A 22933-nucleotide genomic window follows, 5' to 3' on the forward strand; every position below is an offset into this window, starting at 1 on the left:
TATTTAAACATTTCTTTAAAATGTGTTTTCAGTTACACTGTTTTTAAAAGGCTTAAATAAGTGACATGTTGAGGTTTTATACTGTAGTAGAACAAGAATATTCTTCCATTTTGCATTGTTTAGAACAGAGCTTGGGCAACTTCTGCAGTTGTGGGGATACTTTTCTTCCCTTTTGGTTCTTTTGAGGTTACATGGCCAGCCAACAATTTCAAAAAGTGTGTGGAGCATAAAAACAAAACTGAAAAGAATTAACTGCTTGTATTTACATTACTTTAAAAAATGTTGAACTGTATGCAGGAGAGGCTTTGTCACCTGTTTAGAAAGTGAATAGATGCTGGTGGAGGCTTCTAGGAGAGCCAGTTCACCAGATGAAAAAAGAAAGAAAGAAAGTCTGGAGAAAGTCAGGGGCTGCAAAAACAACAGCAGTTTGCCCAGCCATGGTTTCTATTGATATTCCCATCTAGTTATACTTTTTGTTGCAAATTATGTTTTTTCAGTCCATGTTCATAAAAGCCTGTCTTGGCAATAAAGAAATGGATTTTAGTGCCTGTGTAGTCTCACACCATTTTATAAAACTTTTACTTAATGTAATTTAACCTATGCATTTTCAAACCACTGATTGTTTTGAATCATGGTGAGGGAAATAGAACGTAAGAATGTTGGGTGGTAACCTGAGCTATGGAGGGAGGCATGAAGATTGTGTGTGCATGTGCCTTCAAGTCGCCTCTCAACATATGGCAACCCTATGAATTTCATGAGGTCTTCTCACTCAAGAAATACTCAGAGGTAGTTTGCCAGTTCTTTCTGCTGAAATATAGCCCACAACACCTGGTATTCACTCTGTCTCCAAACAAGAATTCTATCCCCTTCCCCAAATTTCTCTTCAGTCCTAAATTTCTAGCGCTGCAGAGTTAGACAATGACACTAGGACTCTTCAATTTTTTTCATTGGTCACTTTGCCTGCTCCTGTTCTTTGGGTGCTTAAACAGTATTTCCAAATGAATAACTGACATTTTAAATTATTCAATGCCAGATATTTGAGGACTGAAGGAAAATTCCATTTGGGGAGGGGAAAGCTTCCACAAAGAGCAATTCATTCCCTTTTGTTTCTTCTTAATTGGAAAAGATCTAAATATCCTAAAGGCACCAGATCCTGTCAGATCCTGGTAGCTAAGCAGGGTCAGCCTTGGTTAGTACTTGAATGGAAGACTGCCAACAAATAGCAGATGCTGTAGGCTATATTTCCGAAGAAGAAACTGGCGATACCACCTCTGAGTATTCCTTGCCTGAGATAACCTTATGAAATTAATGAGGTTGCCAGAATTTAACAGGTTGTTTAAAGGCACATACACACACACAGAAAAAGACAGTCCAAAGAGTTTGGTGGAGTCAAGGGCTACAAAAACAGCTGGGAGGTGCATGAACTCCACAGGTTGTACTTGCCTGAACGCTGAGCATGGTGCATGCACCATGCAATCATTCAACCTGCAATCAGTAGGCTGCCTACTCAGTAAAGAATGTGTATGCTTTTAGTTGCCTGGATATTACTGAATACTACTGAATACTACTACTCAAATGCCAGTTTGGGTCACCTCAGATGATTTTTGACCCCTCCTTGCCTTTTTAGTTGTCTGATTGTAGTCCAGAATTTTATTACAAACTGAAATGTCACACAATCATAAGTAGCCATGTTGATCTGGAAGAACAAAACAGAAAACAAAATCTACAGAAGGGCAAAATCTTCATCAGTACCAACTAAAATTCTACAACAGTTAATAAGTGTTTCAGAAGAGGTTTACTATATGGCTGTTTAAGTAATATAACCCAAACCATAAAACTATTTGTGCAGTTTTTCAATCCTAGTCCCACTATAGATGAAAATGGAGGCAACTAGGGAGTACTTAGCAAAAGCTGTTTCTCTGCTGTCAAGGTTTTTCCTTTCTGGTAGGGGACTTGGTTATGTCTTCTCTGTGTATGGGAGTGGGAACTTAATCATATAGCAGAGTACCATGCATGACTAGCTACCCTTTGTGAAGATGAATGGTAGTTCTGTGATGGAATGAAGATTGAATTGCATCTTATCCCTGGAGAGGGCAGTGCCTTCAGGTCAGAAAGTGAAACCTCTGCAGAACCTATGCAGACGCTCCGTCTTGCACAGTGTATTTTGCTTCTCAGTGAAAAGAGGAATAGCAGGTTCCCCAGAGTACAGCTCAGCAAAGTAAACAGATATTTCCATCCTTTTGACCAAATATTTAGTGAAATAAAAATTACCTTAAACTTCAGAGTCACTCTATGGAGACCTAAAGCTTATTTGAACAAATATTTTTCTGTAATTATAGCTACATAAGATCAGGGAACGTGAACTAAATGTCAGCTTGATTTGTAAATGCTCCAGCCTCAATGTTGTAATTTCAATTTCCAAATTTGAAACTGGAGGGTGTCCTGTAAAATAATACACAAGAAGACATTGTGAAACTGTAATTGGGCAAAATATTGGGCTCAGACCTTTGATACTTGACTATGAGACCCAGCTCATCCAGAAGTAATACTAATCACTGGCGGGATACAGACGGGCAGGGGAAGACGTCTTGGAGGTGTATTCTGCTGAATACAGAGCCTCCAGACCGCCTGCCCTGGGGGCGTGGCTCAGGTGATGGGGCTTCCACATGGGGGGCAGTGAAGACGCCTCACCTGGGGCCGTTTCTGACCCGCAGTTTCCAAACCGCCACCTCGGAGGACGCTGCAAAGAGAGAGGCAGCTTCCGCACGGGTGGCCAAAAATGGGGCTTTTTTTTTCTTTTGCCGGCTGGCGGATGCGCAGCTGCGCAGCTGCGGCGCTCAGCAGCGGCGGCAGAAAGCCTATGTGCACATTTAACGCGCCTAAGCCCCTTTAAAACTTTTTCCCTCGCCCTGCCCAAGAACAATAGTGGTCTCCTGCCAGCTGGTGATCAGCTGGTGTTGGCATCCTTGTCCGCTTGCACGTTGCCAATGTCACCAGCATCATGGATGCCTCCTCTCCTTTGGTCCCCGCGCTCTTGCTGAATCTGCAATGCACAGCCACAGCTGTCGCCGCTGCCACTGCTGTCCCCCTGCCATCCCCCATCACCTCCCTTGTACATATGTAAATATTTAAAGTTTTAGGGGTTTCTTATTGTTAGGTGAAAATGGCACAGGAATGTGTGTAGGGGTTCACTTTAAATTCCAAACTTTCCCCAATTCTAGCAGCGCATGCGTACATGTTGCTCTAGGGTTAGGGTTAGGGTTAGGGTTAGGGTTACGAGTCTTAAAATGCGCTGCAGCTGTGCTGCAGCTTCCACACTTGCATGGCAGCTGACGCTGCAATTAAAGCCTGACTGCAAACTGCGCATGTTCCAGGACCCCGACTCATTATGTGACGCAGCAGACACGGAGCTTTTAAATGGGCAACTTAAATTAGCAGCGTAACAATTCTGGTGTACCGGTGCAACAGCTTACAGACGGAGCTGCGCAGCTGCGCATCATATAGAAAAGAAACGGGGAAAAGCAGCACCTTTTTAATGCCGCTTCTTCCTGCTTGGGGCGTGCGGGCGGCGTGTTCATGGCGGCATTCAGGTAAGGGCCGTCTGAAGGCTCTACCTTCATGACGTCATGAACACACCCCTTTTTGCCCGTCTGTATCCCGCCACTGTAACATTAGGAAGAGACCTACATTTGCTCCTTTTACAGAGCTTGGACTGTTCCTTAAAAAGGAATTATGAGTTACTTGTTACAATGTTTTAAAAGCCACTTTGAATCCAATTCAGTAGGAAAGTGGGATATAAATAAATAAATAAAACAAGTTCTGCACTGTTGTTACTGTGTTTATAAAAAGTAGTCTGATACATTGTTGCAGCAGTAGGAAGAGAAAGACAGCATGACAGGTATTTAGACTCAATAGAGGAAGCCATGACCGTAAGTTTGGAAGGCTTGAATAGGTCTGTTGATGACCAGGGCACATAGTGGTTTGTCATTCATAGGATCACCATATGCCTTGATGGCACTGATTTCATTACAAATTACTGAGTCACTGTTGCTCTTTGACACAAGTGGGATCACTGTACACTTTCAGGCTTAAAGAATGGGAAACAGTGTTTTATTTGAAAGGAAAGATGAAATCCCCAGGATGCTGCTATCTTGCACAATAAATTATTTGCTTGTACACTGGGCCCTCCTTGTATGCGGAATTGCCATCTGCAGATCTGAGCATCTGTGGATAACTCCCTTGGAACCCTGCTGGTCAGAGGAAGCCGGGCCCAGGACCAGGGCTTGGGTTCCAGAGCCCAGAGGCTCCGTCCTGGCTACTAGGCCTGGGGATGGGGCTCCAAGACTCGACCCTGGTCCTGGTCCCGGAAGATTCTGCCCCCCACAGCCAAGCCAGGGCAGAAGCCTCAGAGGAAATGGGGAAGGAAGGAAGGAGGGAGGGAAGGAGGGAGATGAGGTGACCATTAAGGACAATGGGACTTGAGCATCTGTGGATTTTGGTATCCGCGGGGTGGTGGTGATCCAGAACAGATTCCCCCATGTATACCAAGGGCCTATTGTACAGTAAAATTACAGGATACAAACATTCCTAAGCAAAGGTCCCTCCTATTAATGATAATAACAATCATGCTTCTTCACACACCATTACATAACAATATTTAATATCATATATTTTACTGAACTGCTTAGAATCCCCCCCCACCTTTTGGGGAGGGTCCTCATTCCCTTGGTATCCTGTTTTTTTCTAAGTGGAATCATTGTATCTTCAGCTGATGCATGTCAGACAGAAATTCATCATGTTTATCAGTTACACTATGGTAACATCTTTTCAGGAATAACTGCATTGTATGCATGTCTACCTCTTATGCAGGGTTTACACATATCATGGGTGGGGGCTTGGTTAGGGCCGTCAAAAAGGATCCTTGTCTGTGTATACTGGATCATACTATGGTGGTTCACTTCTGTTACATGTTGTAATATATCATTCCATAGCATCTACTGTGCTTTTCACAAATGCAGGCAATCATATATGTTCAAAGCATTGGTATTCCAAGTAATGAAGATTGAATCACTCTCCCAGTTCAGACCATATCCAAATGACATGCATTCTCTGTATACCAATACCATATCCTCTTGCATAGGGAGTGCATGTGCAATTCTGTATTTTCCTAAACTTTAAATGATAATATCAACAAGCCTGTAGTATTTTGTCAAGATTATGAATTCTTTCTTTTGCCCCCTTTTGTTATCCACAGTTCATTGGAACTGTGATACTTCTGCCATATTCAAGTGCCATCCTTTAACAAAGTAAATGAAGTTCAATTCATTATCCTGAGGTCTGAACTGAAGCCATTTTATTTCTCTCATTAAGGCACTCTTAATGACTCTGATACTTGCCAATAAGGTTAGGGTTAAGAGCTGTCAGTGTTACTCCTCTTGGAAAGTGATACTTTACTTGCTGCAACTTCTAGGCAATTAATTCATATTATTAGAATTACACCAGGGGTAGGCACATTCTTCAGTTTTATAGAGTTAAAGAACTTGGCTTCAGCTTTAATTCTAGCAACTTGAAGAATTCTGCACATCTATGGGTTATTCCAGAGGTAGCATTAGAAGTTCATTAAGGGTGATTGTGGCTCTCGATCCGAAGGGAGAAGCGGGAAATATAAATAAATTTTATTATTATTATTATTATTATTAGTTGTGGTTGGAGAATGAGGGTCACTTCTGCTGGGTTTTGCTTCCAGGGCTGCTGCTGACTATATTGTGTCACAGTGGTGAAAGCAGTTAACTTCTCAGTACCCATGATTTAGTCTTGGGGCCGGAGCAGATGAGCGAGAAGGAGCGTCCCGAGTCCACTCTGTCCAGAACTGGGATGGTACTGCTCCAACCACATGGCCTGCTCCCAAAGTGGGCCACAGACGCTGGCTCCAACTCGTGCTGCAAGGAGCTGGATTATTCTGGCTCCCTTTTGCTCTGGTCCAAAGGACCAGAGCATGGCATCAGTGTGGATTCCCATCATTTTGGAGGCATGTGTCGTATGAATGCCGTGCCTCCAAAGTGGCCGGAGGCCACTTCATTTGGCCTGTTCTGGGCCTTGGATGTAGCTAGCAGATATTTTGATGTTAACTAGTTAATGTTAACTAGTTAATGAGTATGCTACTCAAGAAATGAAAAGACAGTAAGAAATAAGGCGGCATCAGTAGTGAGAAGAGATGTAGCACAATCTGTCAAAGGATATAATACAAAATGGAATCAAATCATGTCAATAAGACTTCAGGGGAAATCATTACCATAATTCAGATGTATGCCTTGACCACAGAGGCAGAAGAAGATGAAATTGAGAGATTTTACAAAGGAGTCCAGGAAAATATTGACAACACACCAAAAGAGGGTTTCTTCCTAATCTTAGGTAACTGGAATGCAAAATTTGGGAGCAGAATAGCATCCAAAAAAACAGGAAGATTTGGATTAGGATCAAGAATTGAAGGAGAGAAGCTGACAGAGTTTGCAAATTCAACCATCTGTTCATTGCAAACACTTTCTTCATACAACAGGAAGGAAGAATGTATACATGGATGTCACTGGGTGGCCAATACAAAAATCAGATAGTCTACATAATCAGAAGCAAAAGGTGGAGAAGCTCTATTCTCACTACAAAAACGAGACTAGGTGCAAACTGTGGCACAGACCATGAACTACTGATATCAAAAAATAAGAATAAAGCTGAAGAACACAAAACCAGTCATCATGGTGAAATAAAATCTGAAAAACTTCAAAGAGAAAGTGAAAAATGAATTTCCACTATTAAGCCTAATAGATCGGGAACTGGAAGAACTATTGAGAGAGGCCAGGGACATAATCAAAGACGAATGCACAAAGACACTAACTGTGACCAAAAAGAAAGCAAAGAAACAATGGATGACAGACAAAATGCTACAAGCTGTAAAATAAAGAAGAGAAGCAAAAGAAAAGGAAGATAGGAACAGAACCTTGACTGCAACTGTTTGATAAGTAATGCTCAAGGATAAGGAGAATTACTGCAATAATAAACATAGAGAAATAGAAGCCACCAATAAAATAGGAAGAAAAAAGAGACCAATTCCAGGAAATTAAAGGGAATTTTAAACAAAGAATGCAAATGATCTTCAACACAAGAATATAATACATGGCCAAGATTAAATAAAAAGACAGTGGCAACAATACATAGAAGAGCTGTATGAAAGAGAAGAGGAATAAGTGACACATGGGAGTTTATCACACTCCTTACCTTCCGCTTGGCTCCCATCACATAAACGTCACCAATCTGCGATGGGAGCCTCCTGGTGGGATCACGGATGGTGCAATGCTTCACTTTTCGTCATGGAAGCGTTGTTGTAGGTGTTTTAAAAAGGGCCCTTTTAAATATTGATTTAATCCATTATTTTAAAAAGGGCCCTTTTTAAACACTTACGATAACGCTTGCATGATGAAAACAGAAGCGTTGTGTCATCCATAGTCCCACCAGGATGTTCCCGTCGCAGATCGGTGAGATTTACGCGACGGGAGCAGAGCAGAAGGTAAGAAGCATGATAAACTCCATAGGAAAAAGAAGCATATGAAGATGAGCTCCAAATTCTGGAATGGGAAGTAAAAGTGGCTCTCCAAGTAGGAACTGATGTTCTTCATAGACTGCAGTGGGCCCTTCCCTTATATGGGGGGGTCTGTTCTGGACCCCTCTGAGTAAGGAAAAAAATGTGTATGCTCAAGACCCATTGAAAACAATGGGGCACGTGACCATTGTTTGTCCTGCAGTGAGTAAGCTGAAAGCCGTGTATGGCACTCCTGCATATGTCATGGGTGCACTGTACTATGCCTTTGACTGCATAGATCATGAAAAATTATGGAGTGATCTTAAAGAAACGGATCTCAAAGAAACTATGGATGTACCATCACATTTGAATGTTTTGATTCTTAAACTATACTCAAGACAGGAAGCTACTGTTAGAAAAGAATGGAGAAGAAGAATGGTTCCCACTTGGAAAAGGGGTCAGACAAAGTCGTATTATATAACCCTATATATTCAACTTCTATGCAGAAAATATCACATGCATTGCAGGTTTAGACATTGAAGATGGAAGAGTGAAGATTGGAGGCAGGAACAGCAACAAACTAAGATATACAGATGATACCATTCTACTAGCAAAAAACATCAAAAACTTGAAACAATTACTAAAGAAAATCAGAGAAGAAGGTGCCAAGGCAGGCTTACTGATGAACACTTAAAAAAACAAACAAAAATAAAGATCAGAGAGAAATTAAATAAATTTGATTAAACAATGAGAAAATTGAAATAGTTAAGAATTTCCTATACCTTGGTTCAAACACTGACCAGAACAGGGATCTCAGTCAAAAAAATCAGAAGACTAGGATTGGGAAGGACAGCTATGAAAGAACTAGACAAGATATTTTAGTGCAAATATATAAAACTAAACATCAAAGTTAAGAATATTGAAGCTATTGTATTTTCCATCACCATATGTGGATGTGAGAGCTGGACAGTGAAGAAAACCAATAACATGAAAATAAATTCATTTGAGATGTGGTGCTGGAGAAGAGTGTTAAGAATACCACGGATGGCTGAAAAAGACAAACAAATTGGTTCCAGAAGAGCTTAATCCTGAACTCTTCTTGGAAGCCAAGATGAGTACGTTGAGGCTGTACTGTGGACACATTATGAAAAGACAGGATTCACTAGAATACACAATAATGCTAGGAGAGATGGAGGACAAGAGAAGGAGAGGTAGACCGCACACCAGATGGATAGCGACAATCAAGGAAAATGCAGACCTGAGGCTGCAAAACCTGAGTAGAACAGTTGAGAACAGAGGTGCTTGGAGGTCATTCATGGGGTTGCTATGAGTTGAAGTTGACTCAAAGGCGGCTAACAACAACAGCTAATGTCGACATGGCTATGGACTGACTAGACATGGTTGTTGTATAGCTCCATTGTAAGGTCTACAGTAATCTTTCACTTCTATATTAAGTAATGGCAGTGAACATTACTCCATGACAGAAGATTCTCATACTGTACATATTTTCATGGGTTACCAGAAAATTTATGATTTCTTGTTTTTTCTAAAAACAGAAAAACATCCCAGCCAGGATAAGCTAAGTTCAGAAAGTTTATAATTACTTTTGCAAGGCACATAACAACAAGATATGTTGTCCTGTCATATATTTGAAATGGAGAAAAATGATTCCAGGATTAAAGTGTCATGGGAGTTCCCACTTTAGTTAAGGCAAGTCTCAAAAACCAGGCAACCTAAAATTGTTCTAGCATGATGAACTTTGAAATTATGTTGCTTATAACAATGATATCTCTTAATACCTTGGCATCTATGGATTATTTGATGCCAGCTACAAATGTACAGAATTTCAGACCATTTTGATTAAAACAGTCATAGCTACAGCAAGTTTAAAAGTGCAATTCACAAACTGTATTAATATTAGTATTCACATTAATATTTAATCACTTTTCTGCCTATTAGGGCTCTCAAAATGATGTACAGTAATATTACTTTGATATACATGTCACTGAATGATGACATATATTTGAACTGGAATACCTGTTATCCAAAGCAGATTTAAAAACAACATCATATCTAGATTGGCACTCAGGATTAAACATATAGGTGATTTAGCATGCAAGATGGCAACCTTTTTATCTCCCTGAAGTTAAATTGTGGCAGCTCTGCCACTGTTTAAAAGCACAGTCACTTGAGCACAAACTACTAATAGGAATAACACAGTTCTAATATCTGTTTTCCTATGAACTTGCTGTCTAGCCTTCTGAGACTCATGATATTTCTGCTCCAGCTCCCACATGTAATATGTAGCTAAAACTGCCTTTCTATTTTGGGGTTGCTGTAGATATTACAGGGGTAACAGACACATGATGGAGTAAGCATGATTACTATTATTCCCATTTTAAGGGCTGATCCTCATTTAACCATACCCAGATTAAATATGCCACATAAATCTGGTTGCTATTGGGATGCAGTGTGCATCTGACTCCCCCCCCCCCTCCCGTGTGTGTAGACTCAAATTTACAATAAAAAAAACATTGTGCCTACATGAATACAGATGATACCACCCACACTCCCCAAGCCCTCATTTGAGGAGAAAAGGAGCAGCACCTGGGGATTGCAAAGTGCCTTAATAAAGCCATGTTTGTATCTGTGTCTGTCTGTCTGTCTATCTGTCTGTCCATGCCCCTCTCTGTCAGTCCAAAGTGTGCTGGGGTTGGACCAGCAGTTCCTTCCTCCCTGCTGCTGGCACACTGTCCTTCTCTCTCCACTTGCTAGTCCTGCATGATAGCATTATGTATCGCAGTGAAGCAATTTCATCTGCTATATAAACAAACAGTTGAAGAAGTTGCTCTCTTCCTTCCCTCTTCATCCCCTGCCTCCTTCCACCCACCTCCTTTTTCTTCACAAACGAAAAGGAGAAAGCAGAGTTGCCCACCTTCCAAACCTTGCCCCAATATTTTAAAGCTCCATGAGAGCTTTTTTTTTAAAAAAGCAATCTCACTGCAAAAAGTGAAGCAAGGTTTGGAAGGCAGTCAGTCAGCTTGACTTTGGGCATTGGGGAGTGGGTGGATGAGGCCAGCTGCCTGCATGTAGGTACAACATGTTTTTAATTTGTAAATTTAAATGTACATATATACATAAACACATTTGTGTGTGTGTGAGAGAGTCTGCTGTACATTCCATTCACACAGTAGCCAGATACACAGTGAAGAAGGAGGGAGAACATGAGGAGACTCAGCACCAGCCTCAGAGAGAATGTGAGTCCCCATGAAGCTGTTCTTCACATTGCATTGGCTACTTGGGTTGGCCCCTTCTTTGTGTTGCTTTTGCTGTTGGTGTAGCTGCCACCCACTCCCCCCATTCCACACTAGCTATTGATATTTCCCTCTTTTTTCTCTCTCTCTTTCTATCTCTCATGTTTGTTGTTCTCTGCAAATCCCGCTTGCCTTCGGCAGCTCTTTCTGGATCTTGGCTGCAGTGCCTCCTGCTGCCAAAACACTTCTTCCTGGATGTGTTTACATTAGCGTGTGTGTGTTCGTGTGCGTACTGTGAACATGTACCGCCCTTCTTGCACATCAGAAGAGTTTAAGCAAGTCAGTCACTAAAAAAATACAAGCCGTGAGTTGAGTGTAGTGAAGTCAGTGCGTCATTAATTGCTGAGTCGAGTCCAAGTCGAATCATTGATGCAGCTTGAGTCTGAATTGAGGCTGAGTCAGTTGACTGGAGTCTGCATCACTGCTACTTGACAAAGAAAAGGAAAGGGGGAAAAAAAAAGAAAGCTACCCTTGATAGCTAATTCACCAACTGTTTACACTACAGAATTATAGTGCTATTATTCTGTTTCAACTGTCACAGTTTTCTTCTATGGAAAGCTGGGACTGGCAGTTCAGAAACAGGCATTTATATTGGGACTTGAGCATCCATGGTATCCACAGAGGATTCTGGAACCAACCCCCAGTTTGGAAATCCACTCCTGATCTTCCACAAGATTCAGTCAGCACATATCAGCATCACCATTAATAAGCTGGAACAAACTGTGGCCAAACTTTTTAATTCTGAGGGAAATGGCTGCATTTCTCATAGGAAAAACCCCCTGTGATCCAACTATGCTCGAGAAGAGAGAATATCTGGATGTACAATTTTGACAGCTTGTTGTCCCATAGCCTAAATTTAGAGGACAATACCACTCTTATCTCCAGCACCATCCTCTGAATTCCATGCTTGGACCCTAGGAATTCTGTTAACTGCCACAGGATGTTGCTTATTACACCTTTCCAACAGACATCACCGAGGAAGGTGGAAGCTGAAACATCTGATGCATTTTATAAATATCCATTTCCAATAATTTCATTAAATCTATTTCAGTTTTATATAATCCCTCTGAGATCCAGTTTCTTCCTGAAAAGAGTACTGTTTGGTTGCTTTTTTCAATTCCCACACACAGAGTGTTAAAAACAATTTTAAAAGTCAGATTTAAAAAATAAAAGATCATGGAAAATAAACTGTTTTGAAATTCATCTACAGTGGAACAAGTCTTAGCTTCTCAGCATGATGGGATTTGCAAAAATGCCTCTTTTGAAGATCTCAAATGCTGTCTAGGCAGGCTTGTCTGAAGTTGTTTATTAGATACCTGGCCCTGAAGTGTGGTATTAGATCATGTATGTAATAATAACAGCAACAAACAGGACTGGATCAAGTGCAGAACCTTTAATGGCACCAGCACTCATCTTCTCTGTTCAGATTTGGGTCAGCAAGACCAAGGAAAATTGTGCACACATGGAGAGTAAACAAGCAGAATTTGTGACATTATACAATGTCATTATTGATCACAAAGCAGATCTGTTAAGCTGTCATCTTCCATTTTGTTGGCTTTGTGGCACTTAGGACAGTTTGACATAGCATTAATTTGATTGGGAGTACCTGCATGGCAGGGGGTGGACTGGATGGCCCTTGTGGTCTCTTCCAGCTCTATGATTCTGTGATTCTGTTCTATGATTCTATTATTCTAATCCTTGTCCTAAACTAGAAAGTGCTTGATGTTGAAGGTATCTAAAGGTCTTTAAATGGTCATACAGCTCAACATCTAGAGGAATTAGCTGTTTATGTGAACCTAACTATGGAAACCCATTGGGTGACCTTGGGCAAGTCACACTCTCTCAGCCTCAGAAGAAGGCAAAGGCAAACCCACTTGGAATAAATCTTGCCAAGAAAACCCTGTGATAGTGTTGCCTGCCCTTATGGTCACCATAGGTCAGAAATGGCTTGAAGACACACAACAATAATGGTTCTGTAGAACAGGACAAGAATTGCACACATCAGAAATATGGAATCTTATAGAAGTTTGTACGATGATGTGCCACCCTTTGTTGCTAGTATATTTGGAAAGTTCTACTTGGAGATCTTGAACAACAACTTCTCCTCTTCTTCCTCTGTTGTGGTGGAACTTTACCCTTGTCCTTCTTCTGTATATTTTAGCCAGCCAATTCCTTCGTCTTAGCAGCTGTCTTGGCCCTTGGAGGGCGGGTGTGTGTGATCATTCTAAGGCTTTCACAAGGAGCTGGCAGTGCCAGCACTAACAGCTGTATGGTACCACAGATAGAACAAAGCAAGGCCTCAAGTGAACATTTAGCCCTCCTCTCTCTTCAGGCCTTTCAGAGTCTTGAAAGGAACTTGGCTGTCTTTCACACCTAATCTATTTTAAAGGGGAATAGAATTGACCCCCTCTCCTTTCTGAGGACTTCTCTTCACATTTGCCAAAGAAACCACAACCTCCCTCCTACAATTTTTTTAAAAATTCCATTCCATTCAGTTCACTATACTTTTGTGAAAACAGATGAACTGAGACCAAGAAATGGGAAAGGAAGCAGATTCCCTCAGGTGATGCTATTATGATTACTACTTTGGGGGAGGGTGAGATTCATGACCAGAAATTTCTGGCAGTACTACCTCACAATTAACAAGTCCTATAACTGTAAATAACAATTCAGGGCTCTTTTGAGGCATAGTGTAGTAGTATTATTATTTAAAACTATATATGTTTTAAAGCTGTTCTGACAAAATGACATTGCTAGATACACAGTATCAAGTAACATCATATTTTATTTAGTCACTGTGCCTCATGAAATAATAGGTGGGGTTTCCTGTGGAGCTGTATGTGTGTGAGGACCATACCCACTTCTGTTTATGGCAGATGAACATGATACAGTGTGGATGAGATGCTCCTCAACTTTTACTCCTTTGTACCTCTGGAATTTGGGTCTATTGTTTTCTCCAGCAGTAAGATTGGGGTGGATTTGGGGTTATTTCCCAAGAGATCACATTCTCTGCTACAGAAAACATACTTACTTTATTGTGTTGACACTCAGAATACTGAAATGACATGTAATTCATCAAAGGCATGCTCAGAAATTATAGGACAGGTAAGTATAGTTCATGGCAGTTCTTTCTGATAATAACAAGACTATAATGAGCATAATAGGTGGTTGCCAGTTCATTAAGAGCTTGTGTGAATATCATATTGGATATATAATAGAAGAAACTTAGGGGCTCGACGGACGAGCAGCTCTGTGTGGCCCGTTTTCCCCCACATCATTGCCGCAGCAACCAAAAGGCGCAGCAGTGATGTGCTCCCTCTTGGGAGCAAAAAGAAGCTGCTGAAATCAGCTTCCTGGAAGGGGTGCGATTGGTGCACTCATGTCCCCTGATCACATCACTTCTGGCCAGCACAGTTTGGGCATTGCGCCACACTCGCACCATCATGGTGCTGCCCATGCAGACAGGGGCAAGCAATGATGGCAACCTTGAGAAGTAGGGCTGCTGGGCATGTAAATGTGCAGCCTCGTCTAGATCTAGTTCACGCTGAGGGTGCCACTAATCGCCCGTCTGTACTGGGCCTTAGTTTCTCTGTATGTCTTTGTATGTGCATCTGTTTAGAGTTAAATGAAGTTTGCATTGGGTGGAATACAGGAATGTCCTTCTGTGCATGACAGGGATCCCTCATGGAAGGGCATTGTATCCATCAAACACATCCATGATTGGTAGTGGGAAAGGGGGAGATAAGAGCCTAAATCCAAATGTTAGTCCTAACTACAATAGACCCATTGAATTGATGGAATTTATATATTTGCTGACTTTTCTTTCAACAGTTGATTCAATGGATCTAGTCTAGTTGAGACTAGTAGCTGAATTTGTATTATTATTTGTTCATTCCTCCCCCACTGCACTTCCCACTTCATTATGAAGGGTGCTAAATCTTCCTGAATGGATTTTCAGGGCTGCAAGGGAAGGGGAGCAAAAGTATGAGATCTTCATAGTCAATCACTGTGACCATGAAACTTCTACATCTAACAACTGAAGTTGCCAGGGATGCAGCAACATGTGAAGTCACGGCTTATCTGTATGCCCACATCCCTACCTCTGTTTAACTCTACATGCAAGCAAGCAAGCAAACTTTGTGTGAAAGTGGAGGAAAAAAACAGGAGAAAGGTTATTTTAGTAAAAACAATACTGAATAAAGAACTAGAATTTAAAAAGCCTGGAATATTTGGTTACATGTTTAGGCTGCTTCTGTTTTCATGGCTTGAGAAACAGCCTGGCACACAAGTACTTATCAAAATACAGTGGGCCCTTGGTATCTGCTGGGTTTGGTTCCAGGACCCTCCCCCCGGTGACTATCAAAATCCTGGATGCTCAAACCACATTATATACCGTACAATCCCATTATATACAATTATATAAAATGGTGTCCCTTATATAAAATGGGAAAAAAATCAAGGTTTTCTTTTTTAAATTTATAAATTTTAAAAATATTTTGAAGTGGTGGATGCTTGAATCCATGGGCAACAAATCCATGGAGACAGAGGGTCGACTGTATTTCCCATTCCCTAATTTGTCAGTCAGGAAAGTTGTTGCATGCTAAACGTGCCAGCTTCCTTTAGTAGCAGTGGGGTAGGCAGAGTCAGTGGTGTGGGGCCACCTTGCATCATTTTTATATTTTTTGCATAAAAAACCTTTAGGTTCCAATTATATTGGAAATATTTTGTCCTATTTAGTTTAGTTATGGCACAGAACAGAAAATTACTTTTGCTCGGCTGTTGTCTCTAGTACTCTTACCATCCCTCCTTGCAGGGAAAGACTTTGAAAATTGAAAATAGCAAATGTGTTTGGAAATGAGCTGACGGAAGCTGGGGAAATACAGTGTAAGTTTATAAGAAGAAGCAGATGTCACAGGTCCGACAAATCTATTCATCCTTAATGCAGCTAGACAGATCTGAACAAGGCTCTGTAGAGAATGAAAGTGAAAGTTTGTTTTCTGCAGGAAGCAGTCCTCGTAGTGGTACTACAGTTGTAGCAATAGAAAGCCATGCATTTATAGTGTGATGTTTTCCTAGTGGATCAGACCAAAAAGTTAACCTTTATTACATTGGAAGAAAGAAATAGGACATCATATAAACATATGCTTTTCTGTATAATGACATTAATACATGGATTGCCTGAGATGGCCTCACTGAATTTTGCCTCTAGAAGATACTTAATTACTTAAAGGTAATGGGGAAAATCCATTAATTATACGTTACAGTTAAGATTTACTAAATAATTATATGGGACATACTATTTTTTTGTCCTACCTACTATTTTTACTTAAAAATGCAAAGACTAAACAAGATTCCTTGACATATTTATAGTCTTTTCCTGATTCAAAAGAGAGATGCACAAACATAGGTAGAAAAAATTCTGGCAAATGCAGTATAAGTTGCATTTTCGTTTTCTGATCTCTTGTGTGGTTAAGGGAAAGAATTAGTAAAAACTTAATTAAAAGAATGTAGGCTTACATATACAAATGATAATCTTTTTTGTTTAAACTGTGTAAACCATTATTGGAATAGTTAATTATTAAATATTTGCTAGAGTAATAAACCTTGTAAGATGCAGGGTTGTAGCTAGGCCTTTAGGGGCCCTGGGGCAGACATACCATGTGTTGCGGGCAGCATCCGCACTTTCGTTTGGGGTCCCCTTTGACTGGGGGCCCCGGGGTGGTGCCCCGGTTGCTCCGGTTGCTCCAGCCTAGCTACTGTCCTGAGATGATGCCTTGTCTGTGTGTGATTCTTGGCAATATGAAGATGTTCTACATTCTAAGGTTCATGCTTTTAGCCAAGCAATAAACTATATGCTGTCCACTAATAAAGATAAAACTTGTTTTGAGACTGCAGTTGCTAAACCCATGTTGTCAGTTATCTTTACTATATATATATTTGTGTCTGTATTAATTTACAGTATGCATGTGTGAATTAAATATAGCTGTATTTCTTCAATTCAGAGTCCTTGTTGTGACTTAAATGCTGTGAGTTAAAAAGGGAATACACCAAAGCCCAAATTATCTTTTCATTCTGAGAATTGTTGTATTGTTTATTTGTGTGTCATGTCTATAGATTATTTTGCCTATAGATTCTGATATAGAGCAGCATTTATATAATGAAATAATGTGTAATTTCTATTCATACTATTCGTGCAGCATATACATGCAAAGGACTACCATAACCCTGTTTCTCTTCTTCTTCTCTCTCTCTCTCTCTCTCTCTCTCTCTGTGTGTGTGTGTGTGTTCATGTCATGCTCTCAGGCAGCATGGTGAGGACTTGGGGGAATGGAAATTTGTATGTATCTTCTCATATCCACATCCAATACGCTTGTTGCTTTGGAAATGTTCCTTCAGCTTGGAGCACACGTAACTTACAATGGGATAAAATTGCTGGATGGGGATGTAGAAGATACATTCAGGTCTCTTATTCTCCCTAACATGCCTTTTGTGTTTCCTCTGCATAGCCTTGTGAAATATAGTGTTCTGATGAACCTATGGGAATTTTCCAGAGGGATGCTGCAAGTACTTTTGAATGAATTGTGCCCATTGTGTTCAGCATGTGTATCAAGTTTAATTTTAACAGGATATCTTATGTTCACTTTAGGGTTGATCCAATTCCATATGACACCCCGAAACCAGCAGGCCACACACGGTTTGTCTGTGTGTCGGATACACACTCCAGAACAGATGGAATCCAGATGCCTTATGGGGACATCTTGCTTCATACAGGCGATTTCACTGAGTTGGGCCTGCCTTCTGAGGTTAAGAAGTTTAATGACTGGTTAGGTAAGAAATTACTGCATTTTGGTGACCCCAATTAACCTTTGCTATGCAAGTGTCACTTACAGCCTCCTAATTGTGTTACAGCTTTGAAGAGCCTTCACCCAGCAACCTTGTCACTTGTTACATTCTCTGTGTGGTCAAAATATGATTCTGTTAATTAAGCATGGATATATATGCTTAATCTTACATTTTTGATTCCTGGTACTATTATCATCTCTCATGATAGCAGCTGTAAGGTTCCTGCTGTGAAAATCTTGAAGGATACCTGATATTCTGATAATGTGCAAAAAAGGAATAGCAAAAATGCAACTACATTTTATCATCTGTGTAGTAGTAAATGTGGCTCACAAGAGGCTGTGTGATGAACATATGTTTCAGATCAAGCAGTGGAGGCATTAGTAACCTCCTGATGACTGATGGCTCCTTCTTTGCTTTATGTAGTCTCCAAGGTACAAGGCACCTGTTGCAGTGCTGAATGTTGCTAAGTATGCCCACACAGCCCATGAATTTTAGCAAGCCACTAATAATATGACATAATGGCTCAACAAGTGAAATGAAAGGCAGCAGTGGATTGCATGAAGTTGAGATAAAGAGAGGATGTCCATGTTATCAGGCATCATTGTGGCATAAGAAATTTTGAAGCCAGTTGTCTCTGGGTGGGGAATTAGTTGGAAAAGGGAGAAAAAGGCAGTAAGATGAGAATGGCAAGGTGACCCTAAAGAATGAGTTGGCCTTTAAAAAAAAGTTTTACTTGTCTAACTGAAGCTACATCATTATATAAAAAGTCTCTTTTAACGTGTGGCTCTGACATTGCAATCCATGTCTTATGTCTGGTGACCGGATCTCTAAAGGCCCCTAATGGCATCATTAAATCCCACTGGATTCCTTGGAAGGCCCTTGGGGAAATAAGAAAAGTGAAATTTTGGTTCATGAAAGGATTTTTTTAAAAGTTTAAAAACCTGAAATAGTTGCTCTTTCATACTTTGACTTTTTGCTACTCCTTTCCTTTCTCTGTCTCTACTGAGCATCTTCTAGCTTCTTGTTTCACTTCTCAAATTCTTTGTTGTCTTCTTGAGATTGCTTTTCTTTTTCTTTTAATATTGAAGGGTAATGGGTGTGAGCACTATCAGTGCCTGCTCTCTCTCTCTCTCTCTCTTTCTCTGTGTATGTATATGTGTATATATAGTGTATTGAAGTATAGTAATATTGTGAAGTCGAAGGCATTCATGGCTGGCATCCATCGTTTTTTGTGGGGTTTTCGGGCCATGTGGCCATGTTCTCACCTCTCCAAGGATCCTGTCTACATCATCAGGCTGCACAAATTGAAATATATCCATCAATACTGAATGAGCAGGAGCCAAGGTTACATCCACCGACACTGTATTAGCTCTGGCATCTAAGTCAGAATGAATATGAGCAATTATATCAACAAGATGGTGAGCAAATTCTTCACAGCGAGCTGTTGATTGATTTGCATTCTCCTCAGGACTAGATCGTAAGAGATCCTTAACCACTTGAAACAGCTCAGCTGCGTGGTTCTATGCAACTCCAATAGTTTTAGTTAAAAAAGCCTTTTTTGCTGTCTTTATTGCATCACCATATATTTTCAAGTAGTTTTTAGCCTGTTTTCGGTTGGATTCAATCTGAGTTTTCTGCCACTGTTGCTCTCATCTCCATCTCATTTGTTTCATTGCTGCCAGCTCCTTAGAGATGGGACACTTGGGAGTGATCATGTCAACTGCCCTGGTGGTTTCTCCATTCCATCCTTTAGATGTTTGAAGACTTCTGTCTTCTTTTAAAAATCTTAGATAAAATATTGTAGGCTGGTTTCTGGATCACAAGAAATAATCAGAAAAAGCAGTAATATTCATGCAGTGGAAAAAATCTATTTTAGGAGTATAACTGCAAATTTGGTCTTTCCTTCAGCTAATCATCCTTTTTTCTTTCCACCATCAAATTTTCTTTTGCCACCTCGCCATCCCATTAAACAAGCCCAGTGGCCTTCTGTACCTAGCATAATATTTCTGCTGTTTAGTAACTATTGCCTCCATAAGCTTTTTTTTTGTCCATCTAACTGATAAATTTTTATTATTGGTTTTTGCATGAAAGTCGTCTGGGCTTGTACACTGTGTGACCTTTGTGGTCACTTAGTGATTACACGTGCCTGCTGAAGTAATTTATTCACTTTGTTTTGGTGTGAACATATCCCAGGGGTCTTGTAACTGCTGTAATCACTTGACCCCAGTGACTGTTAAATGCTTTAAACACAGTTATTTTAAATTTATAATTGTTTTCATTAAACATCCCTTATAGTAACTTAACTGACCTTGCAGTAAACACAGCATTATGGGGGGAAATTTTGCTCTTCAAACCATAGGTTTTTTTTCCTAAAATGTTTGGAAGAATTCAGTACAGATCTGAGAAATAACTACAAAAAGCCTGTCCCAAGGAGAATGAGCGGACACAGAGACAACAGCAACACGCAAAACATAGGCAAACGCAAGGAGTTATATTGCAAGAACTCAACTTCTTTAGACCAATCTGGAATTGTTGTTGTTGTTGTTTGCCTTCAGATCATTGCTGTTTTATGGTGAACCTATCACTCTTGGGAAGGTTTGTTCAGGGGAGGTTTGTCTTTACCATCCTCTGGGGATGAGAGAGTGTGACTTGTCCAAGGTCACCCAGTGGGCTTCCATAGCGGAGCAGGGAGTTGAAACTTGGCCTCCAGAGTTGTAGTCCAGTGCTTAATCCACTACACCAGGCTGGCTCTAGCCCTTAAGTAATTGATGTGAGAATCTGAAACCACATACAGTACTATGTCTGTGATATCACAGACTTCTGTGCTTTTAAAAAAATACTTGGAGAACATTGTAACAGAACTTCAAAGTACATTCTAAACTTATTCCAGAGAACATTGTGTTCCATAGGGTAGGGCTTGATTTAGGAACCTAGAAATGAACAAGGCAATTGGTTTTGAAATCACAGATCACTGATTCATTAAAGAAGAAGGCATTCCTTCATTCAACCATGGAATAATCAGTGGTATTGAAGATAGTGTAATTGACAACTCTTTTTCAGCCTGTATACGTTACATCTGCATTACAATTATACCAGTCTGATATCACTTTAACTGTTGTGAAGTACAGATGAGTCCTGAAAAATGTAGCTTGATTGTGCACTTTTCTGTAGACAAAAACTGAAACTCTCAAGCAAAGAATTTTAACTTCCCACGACAAACTAAAAATCCCAAGATTGTTTACTGCAAGGTCAGGATGTAGCCATAGAAGTTAAAATGACGTGAAACTGATGTAAGCGTGCCTAAATCTAAAGGATCTAAAAATCCTTCATAGTTTTCAGCTCATGAACAAGAACCATTGCCAGAATCCAAAAATGTACTTCTGCTTAAAGAAGAAGCTAACTTATTTGAATCAGGAGAGAATGAATCTCCTCCAGAAGTAGCTTTTAGTAGTCTGCAGGATTGTGGCTACTAGGGTCCAGTTGTGGCTGCTAGCTTAGGGCTATGCGCATTGTTCAATATGCTCAATACAGTAGTTCATTCATGACAACATGCTTGTTTGTGCCTCATCCAGCCAGGGATTTACCTTACAAATAATGCCTGCCTTCATTACTTTCCCTGGGACCATAAGCATATAAATGTAAGAAATAGCTTTATATTCTTCTCTGAAATATACTGTTCTTCTTCAGTATATTTCGTCTTATCTTGGTCTTGAGACTTAGGGGCATAACAGATGGGCAGGAAGGAGCAGGCAGAAGCTGCTCCCTGCCTGATCGCCAGGCCGCGACGAACACATGCCACAGCTCAGAGACCCCCTCCTACTGTGGTCCCAAATGGATCATGGCAAGGAGCGGACAATATCAGCTCATTTGGGGGTCAGTATAGGGCTGCCTTAGGGGTGGCTTCCGGGTGCTTCAGGGGTGTGTGTTATCTACACACCACACCCCTGGAGCAGCCAGAAGCTGCCCCCATCCACCTGTCTGATTCAGGCATTAGTTATCCTTTCCTTAAAAAAAACACACACACACACACACACACACACACACACAAAAGACAACTAGGATATATTACTTAAGTAAATAAAGAAAAAATGAACTGATTTTTTTAAAAAACAATGATTATCAAAATTATCAATTGATACATATAATTATTAAAATTTGTTCATTTAATTTTATTTCTTTTATTTATTGCCAACTTTATTTGTTTTAATATATTTCTCCTGCATTTACTTTCACATAGGAAGGGAAAAGTATTGTTCAGTCATTCATTCTTTGCTTAGGACTGAAGGAAGAGAATTGCAAAAAATGGTTGCAAAGCTGGATCTGTGGAATAATGAAATAAGGAAATGTTCATAGAATCATAGAGTTGGAAGAGACCACAAGGGCCATCCAGCCCTATCCCCTGCTATGCAGGAACTTACACTCAAAGCAGCCCAGAAAGATGGCCATCCAGCCTCTGTTTGAAACCCTCCAGAGAAGGGGACTCCACCACACTCCAAAGGAACAACGTCTTCCACTGTCACTGTCAGGAAGTTCCTCCTAATGTTTAGTGTAATCTCTTTTCCTGTAGCTTGCATCTATTGTTCTGGGTCCTATTCTCTGGACACGCTTCTTTGATGCTTTCCAATTTATAAATGAAAACACTTTAAAGAACAGCTCTCAAACTTAGCAGTATCTAGTTTTCAAGTGCTGGATTTTTTATTTTATTTTTTTTGGAAGAGGGTTTAAAGGTCCACATTCATACACTCACACAAAAGGAAAACAATAAGAGCAAAGGGCAGTATAAAAATATATTACAGTGAATTAATCACAGTAGGAAACAGTTTTTTTAGTAGTTTGATTTATTTTCTCATTTTTGTGTTTGCCATCTGGCTCTTATTTTACTCTTTACTGCTTCATTTGTTACACCCAGAATAAAGATTTACTGTAAAGAGCCATTCTCCCCTCCCCCAAATAGAGCATTTGGCTGTAGCTACAAATTTTGCATGCATTCAATAGCTGCGATTGAACAAAAATGCTGATTAGTTTTAAATGTCCTGGGGCTTTCATTAGTTTTGCTGTATCTTTAGGAACTGACTTCTCTTCTGAGGACTATGTTTCCATTCATTAGACAGAAGGCTCCTGACTTTGAAGGCCTTGATCCCTATATGGTGATTGGCATATTCAGTCGATATTTTGATAGCCCCTTCTTTGCCTGAATAAGAATGGC

At 40.3% G+C, this 22933-nt stretch overlaps 1 protein-coding gene across 2 annotated transcripts in view; it reads left to right on the plus strand.

Annotated features, from left to right (window-relative positions):
* LOC149314514 (metallophosphoesterase MPPED2-like) overlaps positions 1-22933 on the plus strand; it is a 186066-nt gene that overhangs the window by 42744 nt on the left and 120389 nt on the right. For both annotated transcript variants that reach the window (XM_089523477.1, XM_089523478.1), the window contains exon 3: positions 17531-17712. In XM_089523477.1, the coding sequence (XP_089379603.1) occupies positions 17531-17712 (182 nt within the window). The remainder of the gene's footprint in view (positions 1-17530; positions 17713-22933) is intronic.

This window comes from Sceloporus occidentalis, unplaced genomic scaffold, assembly GCF_023333645.1.
Source record: "Sceloporus occidentalis isolate IW3139 unplaced genomic scaffold, rSceOcc1.0.p SCAF_4, whole genome shotgun sequence".
NCBI lineage: Eukaryota > Metazoa > Chordata > Lepidosauria > Squamata > Phrynosomatidae > Sceloporus > Sceloporus occidentalis.